Below are 21,335 nucleotides of genomic sequence, written 5' to 3'. Positions count from 1 at the left end.
TCTAGATAGAGTTCTCAGTACTCTACCAATTGTTATTTATTTATATTTCATAATTTATACTACCACTTTATACAATCTGAGTGGTGTACAACATTGCCAAATAAAGTTGCAATCAGCATCAAACTTGCAGTAATTGTCTGTCCGTTATTTAGCCAGCGGCAGACAGAGACTTTTGGTTGCCACTGGTGCTAAAACCAGAAATTTAGGGGTCCTTTTACCAAGCCGTGGTAAAAAGTGGCCTGCAATAGTGTGAGTGTGTGTTTTGGGTGCGCACTGGGCCATTTTTTTTTACCGCATCTAGGAAAAGGGCCTTTTTTAAAGGGGCTGGAAAATGGACATGCGCTAAAATTGAAACCAGCGCGTGTCCATTTTCAGCCTGAGACCTTACCGCCACTCACTAACCTACCCATGTGGTAAGCATGCAGCGTGAGCCAACTGCTGTTTACCACCAGGTAAGTGGCCCATGGTAGAAAATAGAAAATTATTTTCTACTGCGGGAATCAGTGCACACCAAATTCAGAATTACCACCCAGCTCATGTGCTAGCCGGGTGGTTATGCCAATTTGGCGCAGGCTGTACGCAAATAGGCCCTCCTGTGCCTTTGTAAAAGGGCCCCTCCATGCCAGGCCCTGTGCGGCCTGTGGCACTGAATTTATGTTTTTTTAAAGCCAGTAAGCATATGCCTGGTTAAGTCAATATTCAAACATAACCAGCCATGGGCTAGCGCATAAAGATAGGACAGCTATTTATTCAGTCCTATGTATGTGCTAAACATGGCCGGTTAGCTCTGAATATTTGGAGCTAACCGGATTCTGCCCCTGAAATGCCCCCGAAATAGCTGGCTTCCACATCACTGCAAACCATTCGTTTTCAGCACCACTAACCGGATAAGTGCTGCTGAAAATGATCAGATAGATGCCTACAAGTGAGTTACCAAGATACGTTAACCTCTGTGCCGGAGGATGTGGTAACAGCGGTTAGTGTATCTGGGTATAAAGAAGGTTTGGACAAATTCCTGGAGGAAAAGTCCATAGTCTGCTATTGAGACAGACATAGGAAGCAACTGCTTGCCCTGGGATTTGTAGAATGGAGTGTTGCCATGATTTGGGTTTCTGCCAGGTACTTGTGACCTGGCTTGGCCACTGTTTGGAAAACAGGATACTGGGCTAGATGGACCATTGGTCTGATTCAGTATGGCTACTCTTATGTTTTTATGTTATTATGTTCTAACTGGTAGGCAGCTGCTCCCAGCCAGTTAACTTGCTTTGAATATTGGCCAGACTGTTCCTACTGTAAGGACCCATGGAGGGGCATAATCGAACGAAAACGCCTATCTCCATGGGCGTTTATCTCCGAGAACGGGTCCGTGAAGGGGCGGACCGAACCGTATTTTCGAAAAAAATAGACGTCCATATGTTATTCGCTAATTTGTGAGCTGGGCGTTTTTGTGTTTCAGTGATAACGGAAAATGAAAGCGCCCAGCTCAAAAACGAATAAACCCAAGGCATTTGTTCGTGGGAGGGGCCATGATTCGTAGTGCACTAGTCCCCCTCACATGCCAGAACACCAACCGGGTACCCTAGGGGGCACTTTTACAAAAACAAAAAAAAAGGTAGAAGAGCTCCCAGGTGCATAGCACCCTTCCCTTGTGTGTTGAGCCCCCCAAATCCCCCTCAAAACCCACTGCCTACAAGTCTACACCATTACTATAGCCCTAAGGGGTGAAGGGGGGGCACCTACATGTGGTACAGTGGGTTTGGGGGGGGGTTGGACGACTAAGCATTAAGCAGCACAATTGTAACAGGTAGGGGGGGAATGGGCCTGGGTCCACCTGCCTGAAGTCCACTGCACCCCCTAATAAGTGCTCCAGTAACCTGCATACTGCTGCCAGGGAGGTGGGTATGACATTTGAGGGTGGAAAAAAAAAGTTGTGAAACGTCATATTTTGTGCTGGGAGGGGGTTTGTGACCACTGGGGAAGTCAGGGGAGGTCATCCCCGATTCCCTCCAGTGGTAATCTGGTCATTTAGGGCACTTTTTGGGGCCTTATTCGTGGAAAAACAGGGTCCAGGAAAAGTGCCCTAAATTCTCGCTAAACTCGCATATTTTTCTTCCATTATCGGCGAAAGGCGCCCATCTCTGTTCGCCCGATAACCACGCCCCAGTTCCGCCTTCGACATGCCTTCGACACGCCCCCATCAACTTTGTCCGCATCCGCGATGGAGTGCAGTTGAAAGCGTCCAAATTCGGCTTTCGATTATACCGCTTTATTCGTTTTTGTGAGATAAACGCCCATCTCCCGATTTAGGTCGGAACTTGGGCGTTTTTCTCGTTCGATTATAAGCTGGATTGGGTTCTTTTCCCAACAATGTGTTCCTTCTAGGAAGGACATGTCTGGCAAGCATAGGCAAAAGGATTGAATCATTTACTAGAACAACTCTGTAGGACGTTGCTACTATGGATCCATCCAGCATTTAATACAGAGACCTTTAGGATGTTCTGGAAGGATGAGACCTTAGTAGTTGGAGTCTTGATTTACAGTGTAGTAGAGCAGGGAGCAATTTCACTCTCTGCCCCTGCACGTGAGCTGCAGAAGGGGCACACTGTTGTGTCCTAAGCATGGTTAAGGGGCAGGATGTGGCTCAGAGCAATTGACGGAGATCCATGGAACATAGGGTTCCAATCCCAATACTGTCAATCACATTCAGTGTGAATCTGGGCAACTCAACTGGGGATCATTCAATAAGGAGCCACCTAGTTTTAGATGGCAAGAAGCCATATACATGCATGAGTAGGTACTTCTGTGTATAAATGACTTCTTCTAGAATACCGACTAGCGAAAAAGTACATGCCATGCACTCATTGTGCACATTTTGCCAGTAGGCATGCGTATGGGTCAGATTTGGGTGAAAGATGGGTAGAGTATACATATACATCCATAAATTACAGAATACAATCATTTAAACCTGTCTAGGCACTTATTTTCCTTTATATGCATGTATGCTCGTAGGCGCAAGCACTTACACCAGCCATAGAGCTAGTGCCAGTGCTTACACCCAGTGGCGTAGCCACGGGTGGGCCTGTGTGAGTCGGGGCCCACCTAAGTTGGGCTCAGGCCCACCCAAAAGTTAATCTCCCTTTGTGTGTCTGGCGGGGATCCCCAAGCAATACCAGCCAAAGACCTCCTTCCTGCCAAATGATCTGGGGCGACCGTCAACACTGTCCCTGAGCTGTAGCCGCAGGCCCCCTCCACAGTTTTCACGCATGCATGAAATTGAGCATACGTACAGGCCAGCGTCTGGCAGCAGCAGTTCGGAGACTGTGTCGGCGGACACCTAGGAAGTAAGCTTGTTTGGCAGGAAGGAGGTCTTCGGCTGACGGGGCTTGGGGATTGGGCATTTCATTTAAATATGAGGAGGGGGGCACCGGAAGGGGAGGCAGAAGTTAAATTTAGGTTTTGCTTTAGTTTTGGGGGGCACAATAGACATGAAATTTTTGGCCCACCCACTTTAATCTCAGGCTTGTGCTAAATCGGCTGTCTGGCTACGCAACTGCTTACACCTAGATTCTGGACATATGCATATAACTTATAGTATTCTCTGTTACATGCGCAAATGGGAGTCCTGCCCAGACTCCACCCACATGTACACCTATGTGTCAAATAAAAGTTAGGTAAGATTTGTACGTATTTATAGAATAGAGCTTTAGTGGACTTGTCATGTATGATGAGAAAACAGAATTGTTATTGCATTCTTTACATATCGAAGATACAACATACTCAAAATATTTCCATTTTTTTTTGGCAAGTTGCCGTCAGATGTTACACTAGTGCGGTTCTTGTTTCTGTATTATTCATGCACCTTTATTCTAAGGGTGTGCAGTCCCAAAACGTTTTCCTGTGTTGTTTACATTTTGTTGACTTTTTTATTTTTCATTTTAGGGGCAATGCCGTACACAGTGTTTATTGTTTGGAAAGAGTGCACTTTCTTTACAGAGAGGGCTCACTCTTTCTGAAGAATGAACAGGTTATTTTTCAATACTGCATGCATGCATATACTGTTTTCCAAAAGGTCCCAGATGTGTACTTTTCAAAAAAGAAACAGTGCATACTATTCTGTTTCACAAAGAGTGAAAACTATTGGGAAACAGTCCCCCCTATGATATTCAAAGGCATTTAACTGGCCAAGATCGGCACTTGGCCGGTTAAATGCCACATAGCCGGCTATCCACCGATATTCAGTCGGATACGGCTGGTCATGTCCCACTGAACATTGCTGCTTAGGAGGAGATTCTATATATGGCGCCTAAAATATTGGCAGTGAAATCAGTGCCGACTAAGCATCTAATATAATAAAACGCACCCTCAACGTTCTGAAGACAACGTTCTGTGAAGCCATGAAGCCATCTGACGTCACTCCCAGGCTGAGGCTGAAGGGTTCGTGGATTCGTGGTGTGAAGCCTTCAAGCCAGCCAGCCGTCTCTGCCCCGCCCTCGCGACAAAACAAACAAATCCGGAAGCGAAACATCAGGGAAGGAAGCAGCGCTCCCGACGTCTAGCCTTCCCTTCGCTGTGTTCCGCCTTCAAAATAAGGCGGAACACAGCGAAGGGAAAGCTAGACGTCGGGAGCGCCGCCTCCTTCCCTGACGCTTCGCTGCCGGAAATGCCACGGAGGTAAATTGAAAAAGAAGAAGAAAAAAAAAACAAAACGATGCATGGATGCGAAGGGGGGGGGGGAAAGAGGGCGGGCCAGGCTGGGACATGGGATAGAGAGGAGCATGGATGCGAGGGGGGGGTCATGGAAGGGAGAGAGGGGACTTGCTGGAAAAGGATTAATGGAGGCGGCAGGGGACAGAGGAGCATGGATGGGCATGGATTGCGAGGGCAGGGCTCAGGGAGAGAGGGGAATTGCTGGAAATGGATGAATGGAGGGGGCAGGGGACAGAGGAGCATGGATGGCCATGGATTGGGAGGGCAGGACTCAGGGAGAGAGGGAAATTGCTGGCTAGGGATGAATAGAGGGGACAGATGGGCATGGATGGATATGGATTGCAGGGCAGGCCTCAGGGAGAGAGGGCAATTGCTGGATAGGGATGAATGGAGGGGCCAGGTGACAGAGGAGCATGGATGGGCATGGATTGGGAGGGCAGGGCTCAGGGAGAGAGGGGAATTGCTGGATAAGGATGAATGGAGGGGACAGATGGGCATGGATGGATATGGATTGCAGGGCAGGCCTCAGGCAGAGAGGGGAAATGCTGGATAGGGAAAAATGGAGGGGCCAGGTGACAGAGGAGCATGGATGGGCATGGATTGGAAGGGCAGGACTCAGGGAGAGGGGAAATGCTGGATAGGGATGAATGGAGGGAACAGATGGGCATGGATGGATATGGATTGCAGGGCAGGCCTCAGGCAGAGAGGGAAAATGCTGGATAGGGATGAATGGAGGGGGCAGGTGACAGAGAAACATGGATGGCCATGGATTGGGAGGGCAGGGCTCAGGGAGAGAGGGGAATTGCTGGAAAGGGATGAATGGAGGGGGCAGGGGACAGAGGAGCATGGATGGGCATTGATTGGGAGGGCAGGGCTCAGGGAGAGAGGGGAATTGCTGGAAAAGGATGAATGGAGGGGCCAGGGGACAGATGGCCATGGATTGGGAGGGCACGGCTCACACTCTCTCTCTGATATACAATGTCTTTCTGACTCTCACTCTCACACACTCTGTCTCACACTGTATCACATTCACTCTCTATGTGCCACACAGTCACTCACACACTCGCTTGGTCTCATACACTCACTCAAACAGAATCTGTGTCTCACACACACTCTCTCTCTCGCCCACACACACACACTCTCTCTCACACTGTCTCACATACACACTTGCACACACTCTCATTCTCACACACACACTCTCTCACAAACACACTCACACCCAGACTCACTCTCTCTCTCACACACTCACACTTTCACTATGACTCTCAAACAGTCACTCTCACATACACTCTCCCAAACATACACACTCCGAGGAAAACCTTGCTAGCGCCCGTTTCATTTGTGTCAGAAACGGGCCTTTTTTACTAGTATTCTATAATCGGCACCTAGATTTAGGCGCAAATTATAGAATACTCTTAGTTGATATATCTGCTCACATCCATTTACACCAACGAGAACATGGTGCGATTCTCAGCATGTAGATTTAGGTGCACTGGGCCATATTCTTTAGCTAGGCACCTAAATTTTGGAACACCCATGAAACAACTCACAGACTATCTAAACAAGTTCTCAATATTACATGACTCTCAGTCAGGATTTCGCTCTAATCACAGCACTGAAACCGTACTAGTCACGCTCATGACCAAACTCAAACAATTGATAGCAAACGGCAACAACATTCTACTGTTACAATTCGACATGTCAAGTGCATTTGACATGGTTGACCATGGAATTTTACTACACATCCTCGAATACTTCGGAATCGGAGGCAACGTTCTCAATTGGTTCAAAGGGTTCCTCACTACACGCTCATATCAAGTGACATCAAATTCGACTACATCAGTGACATGGATACCTGAATGCGGAGTTCCACAGGGATCCCCCCTCTCACCGACCATATTCAACCTAATGATGACACCCTTGGCCAAACTACTATCGAATCAGAACCTAACCCATATATATATGCTGATGATGTAACAATCTTCATCCCATTCAAACAAGATCTAAGGGAAATCTCCAATGAAATTAAGCAAAGCCTACATATTATGAATTCCTGGGCAGATGCATTTCAGGTAAAACTCAATGCTGAGAAAACCCAATGCCTGGTACTCACCTCGCAATACAACAAGAATAAATTTACCACCATCAACACACCTAAACTAAATCTACCAGTTTCGGACACCCTAAAAATCCTCGGAGTCACCATTGATTGACACCTAACACTTGAGAACCATGCAAATAACATAACTAAAAAGATGTTTCATTCAATGTGGAAACTAAAAAGAGTTAGACCATTTTTTCCAAGAAATGTCTTCCGCAATTTGGTACAATCATTGGTACTCAGTCACCTGGATTATTGTAACTCACTCTACGCTGGCTGTAAAGAGCAAATATTTAAAAAACTCCAGACAGCCCAGAACACGGCAGCCAGACTAATATTCGGCACACCAAAATATGAAAGCGCGAAACCCCTACGAGAAAAACTACACTGGCTCCCACTAAAAGAACGCATCACGTTCAAACTTTGCACCCTAGTCCATAAAATTATCCATGGTAATGCCCCAGCCTACATGTCAGACCTAATAGAACTACCACCCAGGAACGCAAAAAAATCTTCTCGCACACCCCTTAATCTTCATCCTCCCAAATGTAAGGGTCTGAAATACAAATCAATGCATGCATCTACCTTTTCCTATACGAGCACGCAGCTCTGGAACTCGCTGCCACGTAACCTGAAAACGGTCTATGAATTGACTAATTTCCGCAAACTATTGAAAACTTATCTCTTCGACAAGATATATCACAAAGATCAACATGTGTAACTGTATAATCTTTAAAACTTCCAGAACTGTCTTATAATGTCTTTTGCTTTATCACCATCATGTATTTCAACCACCATGTAACACAAAACCCTCTGTAAACCGAATGTATATTCACTTCTATTTCCAGTATCCATGATGAATTGTAAGCCACATTGAGCCTGCAAAGAGGTGGGATAATGTGGGATACAAATGCAATAAAATAAATAAATAAATTTCCCTAGCCATAATCACGTCCCTTTTTGCCTCCACGCGTTAAAAGTTTGGCGTAAATTGTTATACAATACGCTCAGCAAGTTGTGCACCTAAATTCTAATCAGTGCCAGTTAGTGCTCATTGTTGCTTGTTAAGTGCTGTTATCAGTGCTCATCAGCTTGTTAAGCCAATTAAGTTACACGCATTGTTATAGAATCCACGCTGATTTCGGCGCCTAAATCTAAGCGCACTATATAGAATCTGGGGGTTAGTGGCTAGCAGATAGCTGGTTATATTGGGTGATATAACCAGCTATCCACTGATTTTTGGCACATTACTGCTTAACTTTAGTGACCATATTTGTCTGCGTGCAAGACAGTCCTATCTTTGGCCGATTTTAGTTTGACCAGCTGACACTGAATATCAGCTTGAACAGTCAAAGTTAAACCGGCCAAAAGTAAACTGGTCTGAATATCAGCCTCAGTGTGTACATGTGCGCACTATTTGGAAAACGGTGTGTGCACGGGTGCACTATTGAAAAATAGTGTGCATTCTTTGCAAAGAGTGTGTCTCTTTCTGAAGAATATGCCCCGTGTATGAAATTTCAGTGGTTTTTCCTGTCATTTAGGGCTGAAAATGAAATAAAACAATGTTTCCCATGTCTTTTCAAATGAACGCGCATTTCTACCTTTTTCTTGCCTTTGTATAACAACGAAGGCCTCCACTTTTTCTGATTTCTGGTTGCCTATCACCATGGCACAGTGCTGTCTATAATCAGTAATGCTATAAAATGAAAACTTTCATTATTAAGCTCAGTGGAAAAGGTTGGTGAGCTCACTCTCTCTCTTTTCATATGGATTTTTTGAGATCACAGGCCAAGTGGCGAAGCTATTATAGTTGTCTCTTACAGGTGGTATGACCAAGTCCTAAGAATACAACTAGTGAATCTGTGAGAGTTTCCCAGGATTGGATGATAGCTTTCACTCTTATGACTTTTATTCCTGCTACAGTGGGATCCTGTTTTAGTGCTTATGGAGTACTGTGTTTGGCCTAGCTGTTGGTCAACAAGGCATCTGGAAATTAGTCAGCACCCTGCCAAAGTCTTTGAAGAACAGGAATATTCATTCAGATTTATCCAGTCAATTTATTCACAGCTACTATTCCCAGGAGAGAGAAATATGAGTATTCCCGTAAAGTGCAAGGAGGAGAAAAGGACAGGAAAATGAACTCCATAGTAACTGCCAACCAGTCTGCCCAATAGCCTTTGCTGGCTATGTCACTACACACGCTATTCAACGTCCAGTGATTTCTCTTTATTACTCTTTCTATTTGTTCTATACATGTTTGCAGTTTCTGATTGCTATTAAGCTATCTCAGTCATTATCATCTTAGTAATCACTTGCTCGTAACCTTTATCTTGTCTTCCTCTCTTCAATAGTCCCTTCCCTATGTGTCCTTCTATCTGTCCTAACCTTATCCTTATTGGTCATGTCTGTCTATCCTGATTTAGATTGTAAGCTCTTTTGAGCAGGGACTATCTTTTCTTCATGTTCAATTGTGAAGCGCTGCGTACGACTGGTAGCGCTATAGAAATGATTTATAGTAGTAGTAGTAAAGCTTCTTCCTTCCTTCCAAATTTGTATCATGAACTGTTCTTGAGTTTTGCTACACTGTTAGAATATTTCTAGTATGCCACCTCTCCCTGCCCATTTTCCTTCTATAGCTCATTTTGAGTTGCTTAAGATGCTCTGTGTAGGGCATGTGTTACAGCCTCTGCATCATTTTGGTAGCCTTATTCAATAATGCTTCTGTTTGCATTGGACATACGACCTATAGAAGGAGGCTTAAAATGTACTCTATTACCTGTATTCCCCTTCTGTCTGTCTGTCTATTCCCCTCTTTCTCACCTTTATATTAGTTATTAAACGTAAAGTGTAATACTTACGACAAATTTCTGGGGTTCTCCAGGCAATACAGACACCTGCCACACTGCATGCCTGAGCATAGGAAGCCACTGCTGTACAGAAGCATTCACAGTCCCCTCCAGTGTCACACGCACAGGCATCTGTCACGCACACAGAGTAGTATTTAATTGGGTCAACCTTAAGAAAGAACACGTTAAACCCAAGTGAATATTTTGTCATGATCTTCTTACAGCACAGTCCTGAAATTCATGTTGCATCCATTTCACTTCATGTTTGGAGGAATTCCAAATTCATTTGATATAAGTTGATATGGTTTTCATCAGATTAGTTGAGTCTCTTTTGGCAACTCAGAGGTATCTGAAAGAGGCTAGCTGAAGAGAAGGGCACTGGAGTTTGTGAAGTATCAGTTATAGTTATCCATCACTGTTTATTTACCTATTTATTTATTTATTTATTTACTTATTTATTTATTCACCTTATATAGCATTAACTCATGAAGGGGCTCATTTTTAAACAAACAAAAATGTCTCAAAAACAACATAAAGTGACATTTGGATGTTTTCCCTTGAAAAACGTCCATACTGTGATTTTCAAAACTCAGATTTTAAAAGTTTTTTTGCTCTGCAGTGCATACAAATCACAAGGGGGCGTGTTGGGGGAGGGATTTGGGCATTCCCAAAATTAGATGTTTTTCTGGCATAATGGAACAAAGCAAAAATGTCCAGAGCTAAAAGTTTAACAGTTTGGTCTAGACCTGTTTCAATCACAACTAAGTCACAAAAAGGTGCCCTAAATGACCAAATGACCACTGTAGGAATTAAGGCATGACTCCCTTACTCCCCCAGTGGTCACTGACCCCCCTCCCACCCCCAAAGATGTGAAATAAACAGTACACACCAGCCCCTATGACAGCTTAAGATGCTATGGCCAGTCCTATGAGACTGGCAAGCAGGTCCCTGGAGTAACCCTAGTGGATGCTGCAGTGCACTGCAGAGAAGAGAAGGGGACCCAGGCACATATCCCACTTTAACTGGTATACTTGTGGTGGAAAGTGTGAGCCCTCCAAAACCCATCAAAAACCTACTGTACCCAACTGTACACCACTACAATATAACCTTTATGTCTGGAGGTGTCAAATATATGTGGATACAGTACTACTACTACTACTTATCACTTCTATAGCTCTACAAGGCATACACAGCGCTGTACACCATACATGAAAAGACAGTCCCTGCTCAAAGAGCTCACAATCTAAATAGGACAGGCAAATAGACAGAACAACTAAGAGGTAAGGGAATTAAAGAGGTGGGGATAAAAGGGTACAGGGCAAGTGAGTAGTGGTTAGGAGTCAAAAGCAGCGTTAAAGAGGTGGGCTTTTAGCCTGGATTTGAAAACGGCCAAAGATGGGGCTAGACGTACAGACTCGGGAAGTCTATTCCAGGCATGAGGTGCAGTGAGATAAAAGGAACGGAGTCTAGAATTAGCAGTAGAGGAGAAGGGGACAGACAAGAGAGATTTATCCACAGAACGGAGTACCCGAAGGGGGGCGTAGGGAGAGACAAGAGTGGAGAGGTACTGGGGAGCGGTAGAGTGAATGCACTTATAGGTCAATAAGAGAAGGTTGAATTGAATGTGGAAACGGATAGGGAGCCAGTGAAGTGACTTGAGGAAACGGCTAATGTGAGCATAGCGACTCTGGCGGAAAATGAGTCGCGCAGCAGAGTTTTGGACTGATTGAAGAGGAGAGAGATGGCTAAGTTGGAGGCCGGTGAGAAGCAGGTTGCAATAATCTAGGCGAGAGGTGATAAGAGTGTGGATAAGGGTTCTGGTAGAGTGCTCAGAGAGGAAGGGACGGATTTTGCTGATGTTATAGAGAAAGAAACGGCAGGTTTTGGCAATCTGCTGAATGTGAGCAGAGAAGGAGAGAGAGGAGTCGAAGATGACCCCAAGGTTATCAGCTGATGAGACAGGGAGAATGAGAGTGTCATCCACAGAAATAGAGAAAGGGGGGGGGGAGAGGTGGGTTTAGGGAGAAAGATGAGAAGCTCGGTTTTGGCCATGTTAAGTTTCAGATGACGTTGAGACATCCAGGCAGCAATATCAGATAGGCAAGCTGATACATTGGTCTGGATGCTGAGATTTCGGGGGTAGAGAGGTAGATCTGGAAGTCATCAGCATAGAGATAGTATTGAAAGCCATGGGATGATATCAGAGAGCCAAGGGAAGAAGTGTAGATGGAGAACAGGAGAGGACCGAGAACAGAACCCTGAGGTACACCAATTGGTAGTGGGACAGAAGTGGAAGAGGATCCACCAGAGTGTACACTAAAGGTGCGAAGCGAGAGGTAGGAGGAGAACCAGGAAAGAACAGAGCCCTGGAATCCAAGTTAAGACAACATATCAAGGAGTAAGCTGTGATCAACAGTGTCAAAAGCGGCAGATAGATCGAGAAGGATGAGGATAGAATAGAGACCTTTGGATTTGGCCAGTAACAGGTCACTGGAAACTTTTGTAAGTGCAGTTTCAGTTGAATGAAGAGGGTGAAAGCCAGATTGGAGTGGGTCAAGAACAGCTTGAGATGAAAGAAAGTCAAGACAGTGGCAGTGAACGGCACGTTCAAGTATCTTGGAGAGAAAGGGAAGGAGGGAGATTGGTCGATAGTTGGAAGGACAGGTAGGGTCATGTGAAGGCTTCTTAAGGAGTGGTTTGACCATGGCATGTTTGAAGGCATCAGGAACGGTTGCAGTGGAAAGTGAAAAATTGAGGATATGACAGATAAAAGGGGTGAGATTAGGAGAGATGGTGTTAAGAAGGTGGGTAGGAATGGGATCAGAGGAACAGGTAGTTCGTTTTGAGGAGGCGAGAAGATGTGTTGTTTCCTCATCAGTGATTTCGGGAAAGGAGGAAAAGGATGGAGGGGTTGGGGAGTTAGGGGAACGGACAAGGGGAGGGAGAGGTGGGAGGTGGGTTGGTTGAGAATTCGAGGTTTATCTTCTGAACCTTGTCGTGGAAGAATTCAGCTAGGGTATAAAGAGATAGTGAGGGGAGAGTTGGAGATGGAGGCACCTTGAGGAGAGAGTTCAGTGTGGCGAATGGAAGTCGAGGGTTTGAGCCAAGAGAATTAGTCAGCTGGATGTAATAGTCTTGTTTGGCAAGCAAAAGAGCAGATTGGAAGGAGGTCAGCATGAACTTGAAGTGTATGAAGTCAGCAAGGGCACAAGATTTCAGCCAGAGGCGTTCGGCGGAGCGGGCACAGGAACGTAGGTAGCGGATTTTGGAGCCGACCAAAATCGGCTTTCGATTATACCGATTTGTCCGGCTTCAGGAGATAGCCGGCCATCTCCCGATTTGTGTCGGAAGATGGCCAGCGATCTCCTTCGAAAATAAGCTGGAAAGTTATTCAAAGTTGTTAAATCGCAAGAGGATTGTGAAAAATTGCAAGAGGACCTTACAAGATTGGGAGACTGGGCATCCAAATGACAGATGATGTTTAACGTAAACAAGTGTAAAGTGATGCATGTGGGAAAGAGGAATTCAAACTATAGCTATGTGATGCAATGTTCCACATTAAGAGTCACCGCCCAGGAAAAGGATCTAGGTGTCATCGTTGAAGAGGGCTCTTTAGCTTGGAGAAGACGCTGAGGGGAGATATGATAGAGGTTTATAAAATACTGAGTGGAGTGGAACAGGTAGATATGAATCGCTTGTTTACTCTTTCCAAAATACTAGGACTAGAGGGCATGTAAAAAAGCTACTAAGTAGTAAATTTAAAATAGTTCGGAGAAAATATTTCTTCACTCAACGAGTAATTAAAATCTGGAATTCATTGCTTAGCAGGGTTTGGATAATTTCCTAAAAGAAAAGTCCTTAAGCCATTATTAAGATGGACTTGGGAAAATCCTCTGCATATTGTAGGATAACCATCTGTGACCTGGATTGACCACTGTTGAAAACAGGATACTGGGCTTGATGGACCTTCGGTCAACCCCAGTATGGCAATTGCTTATATTACTATGGTCTTAAATTCCGCACTCTAAGGGCCCCTTTTACCAAGCTGCAGCAAAAGAGGGCCTGCACTGACATTGGCATGTGTTTATGACGTACGCCAAGGCCCCAGTGGGTTACAGGTAGGTCTTTCTTTTTTTGAGGAAATGGTTGTGTGGCAGTGATGCACTTGCACGCGGCCATTTCGGGGGAAAGCACTTACCGCCACCCATTGAGGTGGTGGTGGTGGTAAGGGCTCCTGCGCTAACCCGGCAGTAACCAGGCAGTGGGAACTACTGCCGGGCTGCTGCAGTAGCCTGGCTGTACTTCCTTTTTTGTGAGTGGTAAGCCCACATTGGGCTTACCACCGCTTTGTAAAAGGGGCCCTAAAAGTGAATTATGCTTTGGAACAAGAGTAATCACTACTGTTTTCAAAGGGTTTGGAAAAATTCCTTCTACCAAGGAGGTATTCTTTATATTCCAATAATGCTGGTGCAAATATACTTACTTCTGGATTATTTTATTTTGCAATATGTGAGTTTTGCACCTCACTAATAAGCTCAATGCACATACAGTATAAAACAATCAGACACAACATGATACAAACTCTAAACCCTCCTCCATTATTCCATTCCCTTAAAACAGCACATTAATTTGCCAAAGCCCATATCCCATCCTAAATCCAAACATCTTAACAGCAGTCTTCCTCTCCCTCTAATCTTCATCATTTCACTGTCTAAAGAATAATATAAGTTGTTTGCAGTTATGTCTCATGGGCCAAAATAACTAGTAAGTAACTACCTCATTATGGTAACAGGCTGAGAAGTGACTGTGGCTAAAATGCAGGATGAGTGGCTAGAAGAGCAGAAGGAGAGAGAGAGAGAGAGAGGTTAAGAAACAAATGGAGAGAGATGAAAGACACGGTAGAGATGGGAAGAGGGATTGAGAGAGAAATTAAATAAATAAAAATGGAGAAAGAAATAACAGGTAAGGAAAGCTAAAATGAAAAGGAGAATTGGTAAATGGAGAAAGTAGGAGGAAAAGATAAGGTATGCACAGAAGAGATAAAAACAGAGAACAACCACCACAACAACAACAAAAAAATACATTTTCAATTTAGATACTGATGCAAAATGAGAATAGGAGGTGTGGAGCCTAAGGTCTTCATGGAATTGCTATGCCACTGGATGAAACATGTTATCTTCTAGTCACTCCTGTTTCTCTTATTCCTCTCCCTTAGTCAGTTTGCCCATTCCTCCTCCATCTACAGATGTAATTCCCAGTTTCTGCTCTACCTTTTTCTTTCAGCCTTCCTCTCAATCTGTGTGTTTTTCCTTCATCTTCTCCATCTACTTCCACTTTCTTTTCTCTTTCGCACCCTTCTCCATTCCCCCACCATCACCTCAGCAAAGCTCCTCCTTTACCTCTATGTTCCTCCCAAAGACTTACTATCAACTTTCTAGCCCTACATCTTCCTCTCCACCTTAGATTATCTACTTACTACTCAGGAATCCTATAACTTCCCTGGGCTACTTCCAGCTCCCCTGACCAGGTCCATATTTAAATTTTAGGCTTCCATAGGCAAGTGAGGTGGGAGGAAGGAAAGACTCCCATCCCTCTCCCCCTCCTCCCTCCCTCCCCCCTTTTACCATCAAGTCCATAAGCAGTTTGTCTTTCTGACCAGTGGTGGTGCTGTTTCAGCAACAGTACAAGTGACTTGGAAGAGAAAATTCAGCATAGGCTTGCCAGCCCTCACTCTCTAACAGGCCTTGCAGTTCCCAACTCCTTCTCCTGCATAGGTTTCTTGTTATGCTGTTGAATATATTTGATCTGCTAGTTTCAAATGTAAATTAATAGTGACCAGAAGGTGGCAGGCTTGTATATGTTAATATCATGAAGTGCTTACAGTTCTTGCAACAAAATCTAAGACAATAATATGTTTTCTCAAACATGCAAAATTTTATCCTCAGCACAAATTTGGATTTGGGATGCAGTACCTGAGCATGACATGTGGCAAACACTTCACTGGTGATGAGGCTACACTGCTTTTGTGCCCAGGACTTCCTGTATGGGTTCACGGAGCAGGGGTTCCTAATGTGCTTGGCATCTGGGCAGTTAGGCGAGAGTTTCCAGCTGTTTCCAAACTCTAATACATTGCTGACAATAGCCTGATTCCTCGTTGTGAAATCATTCATTTCATTCCCATCAAAGTTCCCACACAGGCCACAAACCTTTCCCTGCACAGAGAAAACAAAACAAAATTGCTGCGATCAAATACGGCACTTTATCTTAGTTATTCCAATCATACTCACATCACTAGGGAAGAGGACAGCTATCATTCAGCAATAACACCCAGTATTTGAGTCCCTATTAGCCAGATTGCAGAGGGAGCCACAGCTGACTCCAGGAAGCTTCTGTTAGATCAGTTTGCAGTTAACTTCCTCACTTCAGTTTATTAGGAGAGTCACAGATCTATTAAAGGACTCACTTCAAAGTCAAACTTGAACCAGGCTAATTTTAAACCCAGTTCATTTTGACAGCTTTTAGATTATCTGCAGTCACAGGGGAATTTTGTCAATTTAGGGGCTTGTTTATTAACATTAAGGGCCCTGTTTACTAAGATGCGCTAGCAAAAATGCTAGCGCGCCTACAGTGCAGCTTAGTAAACAGGGCCCTAAGAATTAAGTGCAAAATTTAAGATGTTGTTAACTGCAAAAGCTAATGTTAGAGGGATGACAAACATCTGCCCTGAATTTAATGTGTAAGGCAAACACTTACCGCATGGGAAATGCATCAGCTGACAGCACGGGTGAATCGGCACCATCTACTGATGCACGTACCACTATCCCATGTGTTACTTGCATCAGTCAGCCTCCACCCCCATTCAAGAGGTGCCGTTATTAGGACAGCAATACCAGCAACCCTGACAACATGCAGTAACATCCCACACATGAGTTGTCAAGCGGGACACACTCTGTCTCCATCCATGACTCACCTGGATCCTGTCTCTACCTGTGATAAGCAGCTAGCATGCGATTTTTACATTAGTGCAGGTCTGGCTACTACTCACTAACATCCACGCTAAGGGAGCAATTCTACGAAGCAGGCTCTAACGTTTATATGCTGATTGCACATGTAAATGTTTAGAATAGCGGGGTATATGCATGTACAGTATATGTGCACATTCACGTGTAAATTCTGTAAATAGGCCCATACCTTACATAGCGCATATTTTACAGGGAGGCGAGGACTAATAGTGTGGAAGGGTGGGGATGGCATGGATCTTAGCAGGTGTGGATGGGTATGGGTTATACTCCATCGCGGATGGGTGAAATTTCTGTCCTTGTGCAACTCTTTACCCTAAATGCCTATATATTTGCACACTGTTATAGAATTGCCCTCTACCTGCTTAGTAGTTTTGTAAACACCTCCCTTATTTTTCACATCAAGGCTAGGCAAAGTCTAATGAATTCAATACAGACTGGCTTATTTCTGGGAATCCACAGGGACTCAATTCTCTGTAGACTCTGCAGACTGGGCAGATCTTTTTGCAGTCAAGCAAATTCATTTTTTTTAAATTATTGAATTTCAATTTTATTTACACAGTATAAATCCAGAAATGAAAGAATACAATCTTATATATTCATCTTAAAGTCTCAAGAAATAAGAAATCATTTAGTCTACATCTCAGGAACTAACTAGAGCTAAGTTATTGAGAAAAGAAAATACGTCTTTACAATATATGTATCCAGGGGGACAGAGTATAAACTCATCCACTTTTAATCTCCTAAACCTGAAAAATATTATTTAATACATCATATTAAGTAACATTATCCTGAAGAAGAGGTTTGGTTTATCCATACATGACAGGCACTTGCAAGGCAATGTCAAGAAAAAAGTGGCCCCCATAGCCAAAATATGAGGATACAGAAAGTGAAAGTGCCTTGGTGCTTTGTAGCTTTTACTATATGAGACGTGGGGTAAGGAATAATATATTGTAGAGGAATATATTCGAGTTATTCCCCAAGTTTTCCACGTCATCACTGTGACCCCTGACGCAGGTGCTAGTCACCGAAACATGGCCCGTGTCGGGTCTTTTTGTCAAGGCTCATTCATTAAAGAACTGTGTTCCATTTTTAAAGGCCCGTGGTGCTGTTTTTTTTGTTTGCACAGTGGTGCCTGTCCCACTAGAAGAATCAGGATCACTCACACCTCAGCTTGCTGGCAAGTTTCCCATCTGTACATTTTTTGTCTGACTCATTCCATCTCAAGTCTTTCCTATATTAAATTGCCACTTGGCGTGCGTAGTGGATGGGTGCCAAAAATAAAAATTATTTTTCGGAAGCTCGTATCGGATATGCACTAAAAATGAAATTACCATAAGAGCTACTCTTTAATCGGGCGGTATCTCCATTTTGGCGCACGTAGACACTTACGCAGCTTAATAAAAAGGCCCCTAATTTAGGTGCCTAGTGCTGAAAATCACTGGCAATCTTGTAACTTTCTCCCCACTCTAAGCTGCCCCTGTTGACACTTACTTTTTAAACTCCTAATTTTAGGAGTTTTAATATTAAGTTTAAGTATTAAATATACAGTAAATGTATGTACTCAACCCTAATAATTTTTCAGAGGCAAATTTATGACCTTAAATCTCAAAGGGATCCTTTTACTAAGCTATGTTTAAAATTGGCCTTAGCGCATACTTAAGCTGGTTTTCCCATAGGCTAAAGCCATTATTACCATAGCAGTAACAAATCTTTTATTCTATTATTTTCATTAATGGCCGTGTGCTAATGCTGTCATTAGCATGCAGCCATTTTCAAAAATTAGTGCGTGAGTACTTACCTATTAAAGGAAGAGGTAGGGCTCCCACATTATCCATGTATTAAACCGTTAGCACACAGTAATGCAAATGTTTTAACTGGTTAGTAAAGGTATGCCCACTCTCTATCCTGACACGTCCCCCTCAAAAAGAATATAACTTAACTAGGGTGCTGTTAGCACACACACATGCGCATAGGTCCCTCTCCTGCTTATAATCGAACGAGAAAAACGTCCAAGTTCTGACCTAAATCGGGAGATGGACGTTTATCTCACAAAAACGAATAACACGGTATAATCGAAAGCCGAACTTGGATGTTTTCAACTGCACTCCATCGCGGAAGCGTACAAAGTCGGAGGCGTGGTGAAGGCGGGACTGGGGCATGGTTATCACCCGAACAGAGATGGGCGCCTTTCGCCGATAATGGAAAAAAAGTATGCGTTTGTAGCTAGAATTTAGGACACTTGTCCTGGACCCTGTTTTTTCACGAATAAGGCCCCAAAAAGTGCCCTAAATGACCAGATTACCCCCAGAGGGAATCGGGGATGACCTCCCCTGACTCCCCCAGTGGTCACTAACCCCCTCCCACCACAAAAAATGATGTTTCACAACTTTTTATTTTCACCCTCAAATGTCATACTCACCTCCCTGGCAGCAGTATGCAGGTCCCTGGAGCAGTTGTTAGGGGGTTCAGTGGACTTCATGCAGGTGGACCCAGGCGCATCCCCCCTACCTGTTACAATTGTGCTGCTTAATGCTTATTAGTCGTCCAACCCCCCAAACCCACTGTACCCACATGTAGGTGCCCCCCTTCACCCCTTAGGGCTATAGTAATGGTGTAGACTTGTGGGCAGTGGGTTTTGAGGGGGATTTGGGTACTCAACACACAAGGGAAGGGTGCTATGCACCTGGGAGCTCTTTTACCTTTTTTTTGTTTTTGTAAAAGTGCCCCCTAGGGTGCCCGGTTGGTGTCCTGGCATGTGAGGAGGACCATTGCACTACGAATCCTGGCCCCTCCCACGAACAAATGCCTTGGATTTATTCGTTTTTGAGCTGGGCGCTTTCATTTTCCATTATCGCTGAAAAACAAAAACGCCCAGCTCACAAATTGTCGAATAAAACATGGACGTCTATTTTTTGCAAAAATACGGTTCGGTCCGCCCCTTCACAGACCCGTTCTTGGAGATAAACGCCCATGGAGATAGACGTTTTTGTTCGATTATGCCCCTCCACGTGTATTAGAGAAATGCAGGAGATGGGTGGTTTTAGGACATTGTTTAAAACATATTTGTTTCAACATGCGTATGAGGAGAGGTGAGGTTTGATGCACGGAGGAGATTTTGAAGTGGGGTGTTAGTCGCATTTTGAATTGTGATTTTTACTGTATGAGCTGTATTTGTTTTGTTCAGCCTGAGTATATGTATGTGGATTAGTTATGTTGAGCTAATTGTATATTTTTATGTTTGTGATTACTGTACTCCTCCTAGAAACTATTGATAAGAGTGGAATATACGTTTTTAAAAAATAAATAAATGAATAAAATGCAAATCTAACACGGAACACTTCAGCATGTCCTGCATTTGGCTATTTTTGCTGCCCTGGGTACAAAGGGCCCCGAAGTTAGGAGCATTAACCCTTTGAATATCAACCTCTAATTACATCACTTTGCAGAAGAGGAGAATAAATAAAAATATCCATGGTTTGTCAAAATCTCACCTTAAAACTTGAAGTAAGTTTGATGAAAATGACAGTCTTCTTGTCCCATATGACAATCAATCCAGTGTTGACCTCGATTACCAGATAGATGCCCATCTGATGGATTTTATACGGTACCTCCTCTCCTCTGCCTCTCTCAATCACCTCAACTTGCTCCCCACTGAGCAGCAACTTGTAGCTCTGACAGAGAATACAAAAATGGTTGATTAGAAATGACTGAAGAGAGTACAAGAGAATAATCTACATTCTATTAGCAAACAAAGGGGTCCTTTTACAAAGGTGTGCTAGCGGTTTTAGCGCATGCTAATCAGCATACGCTAAATGCTAGAGACGCCCATAGAAATATATGGGTGACTCTAATGTTTAGCATGTGCTTATTTTTAGTGCACGCTAAAAACACTAGGGTGCCTTTGTAAAGGGACCCCTAAGGTTTACATGTGGGGATCATGATAGGGCTCTTGTCACTGTAGTACAGATATAATTGAAGAGCCAAATTAAAACAGAAGGAGGATACTTTTATAACAGTGTGTCTATTTCTACACATTAACAAGGTGCCTATTTGGAGCCTGTTCTATAAAAGAAATTAGATGCCTACTTTTCTTTATAAAATACTAGCATAGCAGGGCAAATATATGTGCATGTTTTAGACACAAGCAGTTACACCTGCCATAGACTTGGTGTAAATGCTGTGGCCTGGATTGTCAAAAAATACATTAGTGCACCCCGCTGACACTCCACTCAGACTTTAAAGCACACCACTGCCGACAACATTCAAACTTAAAAAGTGTGTGTGGGGGGGGGGGGGGGGGGGAAAGCAAATACAATAACAGTTGGTTCTCATGGGAGAAGAGAGGTTTAAACTGCTGAGACTCAAAGGTGGAGTATGCAGAAGCTGATACAGATAAGGTGGGATTGCTTAACAAATATTTCTGTTCTGTATTCATAACTGAAGGGCTGGGACCAGGATCACAGAAGACAAACAGAAATAGAAATGGAGGTGTAGTAGTCCCTGAACAATTTTCAGAGGACTGTGTTCATGAGGAACTGGCTAAACTAAAGATGGACAAAGCAATGGGGCCACATGGCATACATCCGAGGGTACTGAAGGAACTTAGGGAAGTTCTAGCAGCTCTGCTAGCTGACCTTTTCAATACTTCTCCAGAGTCGA

The 21,335-nt window shown here is 43.9% G+C and overlaps 1 protein-coding gene across 1 annotated transcript in view; it reads right to left on the bottom strand.

Annotated features, from left to right (window-relative positions):
* The window catches only part of LOC115469673 (mucin-5AC-like), a 158,962-nt gene that overhangs the window by 41,436 nt on the left and 96,191 nt on the right, over positions 1–21,335 (bottom strand). The window contains 3 exon segments of the mRNA XM_030202460.1: positions 9,667–9,823; positions 15,627–15,866; positions 20,168–20,347. Of these exon segments, the coding sequence (XP_030058320.1) occupies positions 9,667–9,823; positions 15,627–15,866; positions 20,168–20,347 (577 nt within the window).

The sequence above is a fragment of the Microcaecilia unicolor genome, chromosome 4, assembly GCF_901765095.1.
Source record: "Microcaecilia unicolor chromosome 4, aMicUni1.1, whole genome shotgun sequence".
In the NCBI taxonomy this organism is placed as follows: Eukaryota; Metazoa; Chordata; class Amphibia; order Gymnophiona; family Siphonopidae; genus Microcaecilia; species Microcaecilia unicolor.
Note: the sequence above shows the minus strand (reverse complement) of the source record. Positions and strands in the feature narration are given on the sequence as shown.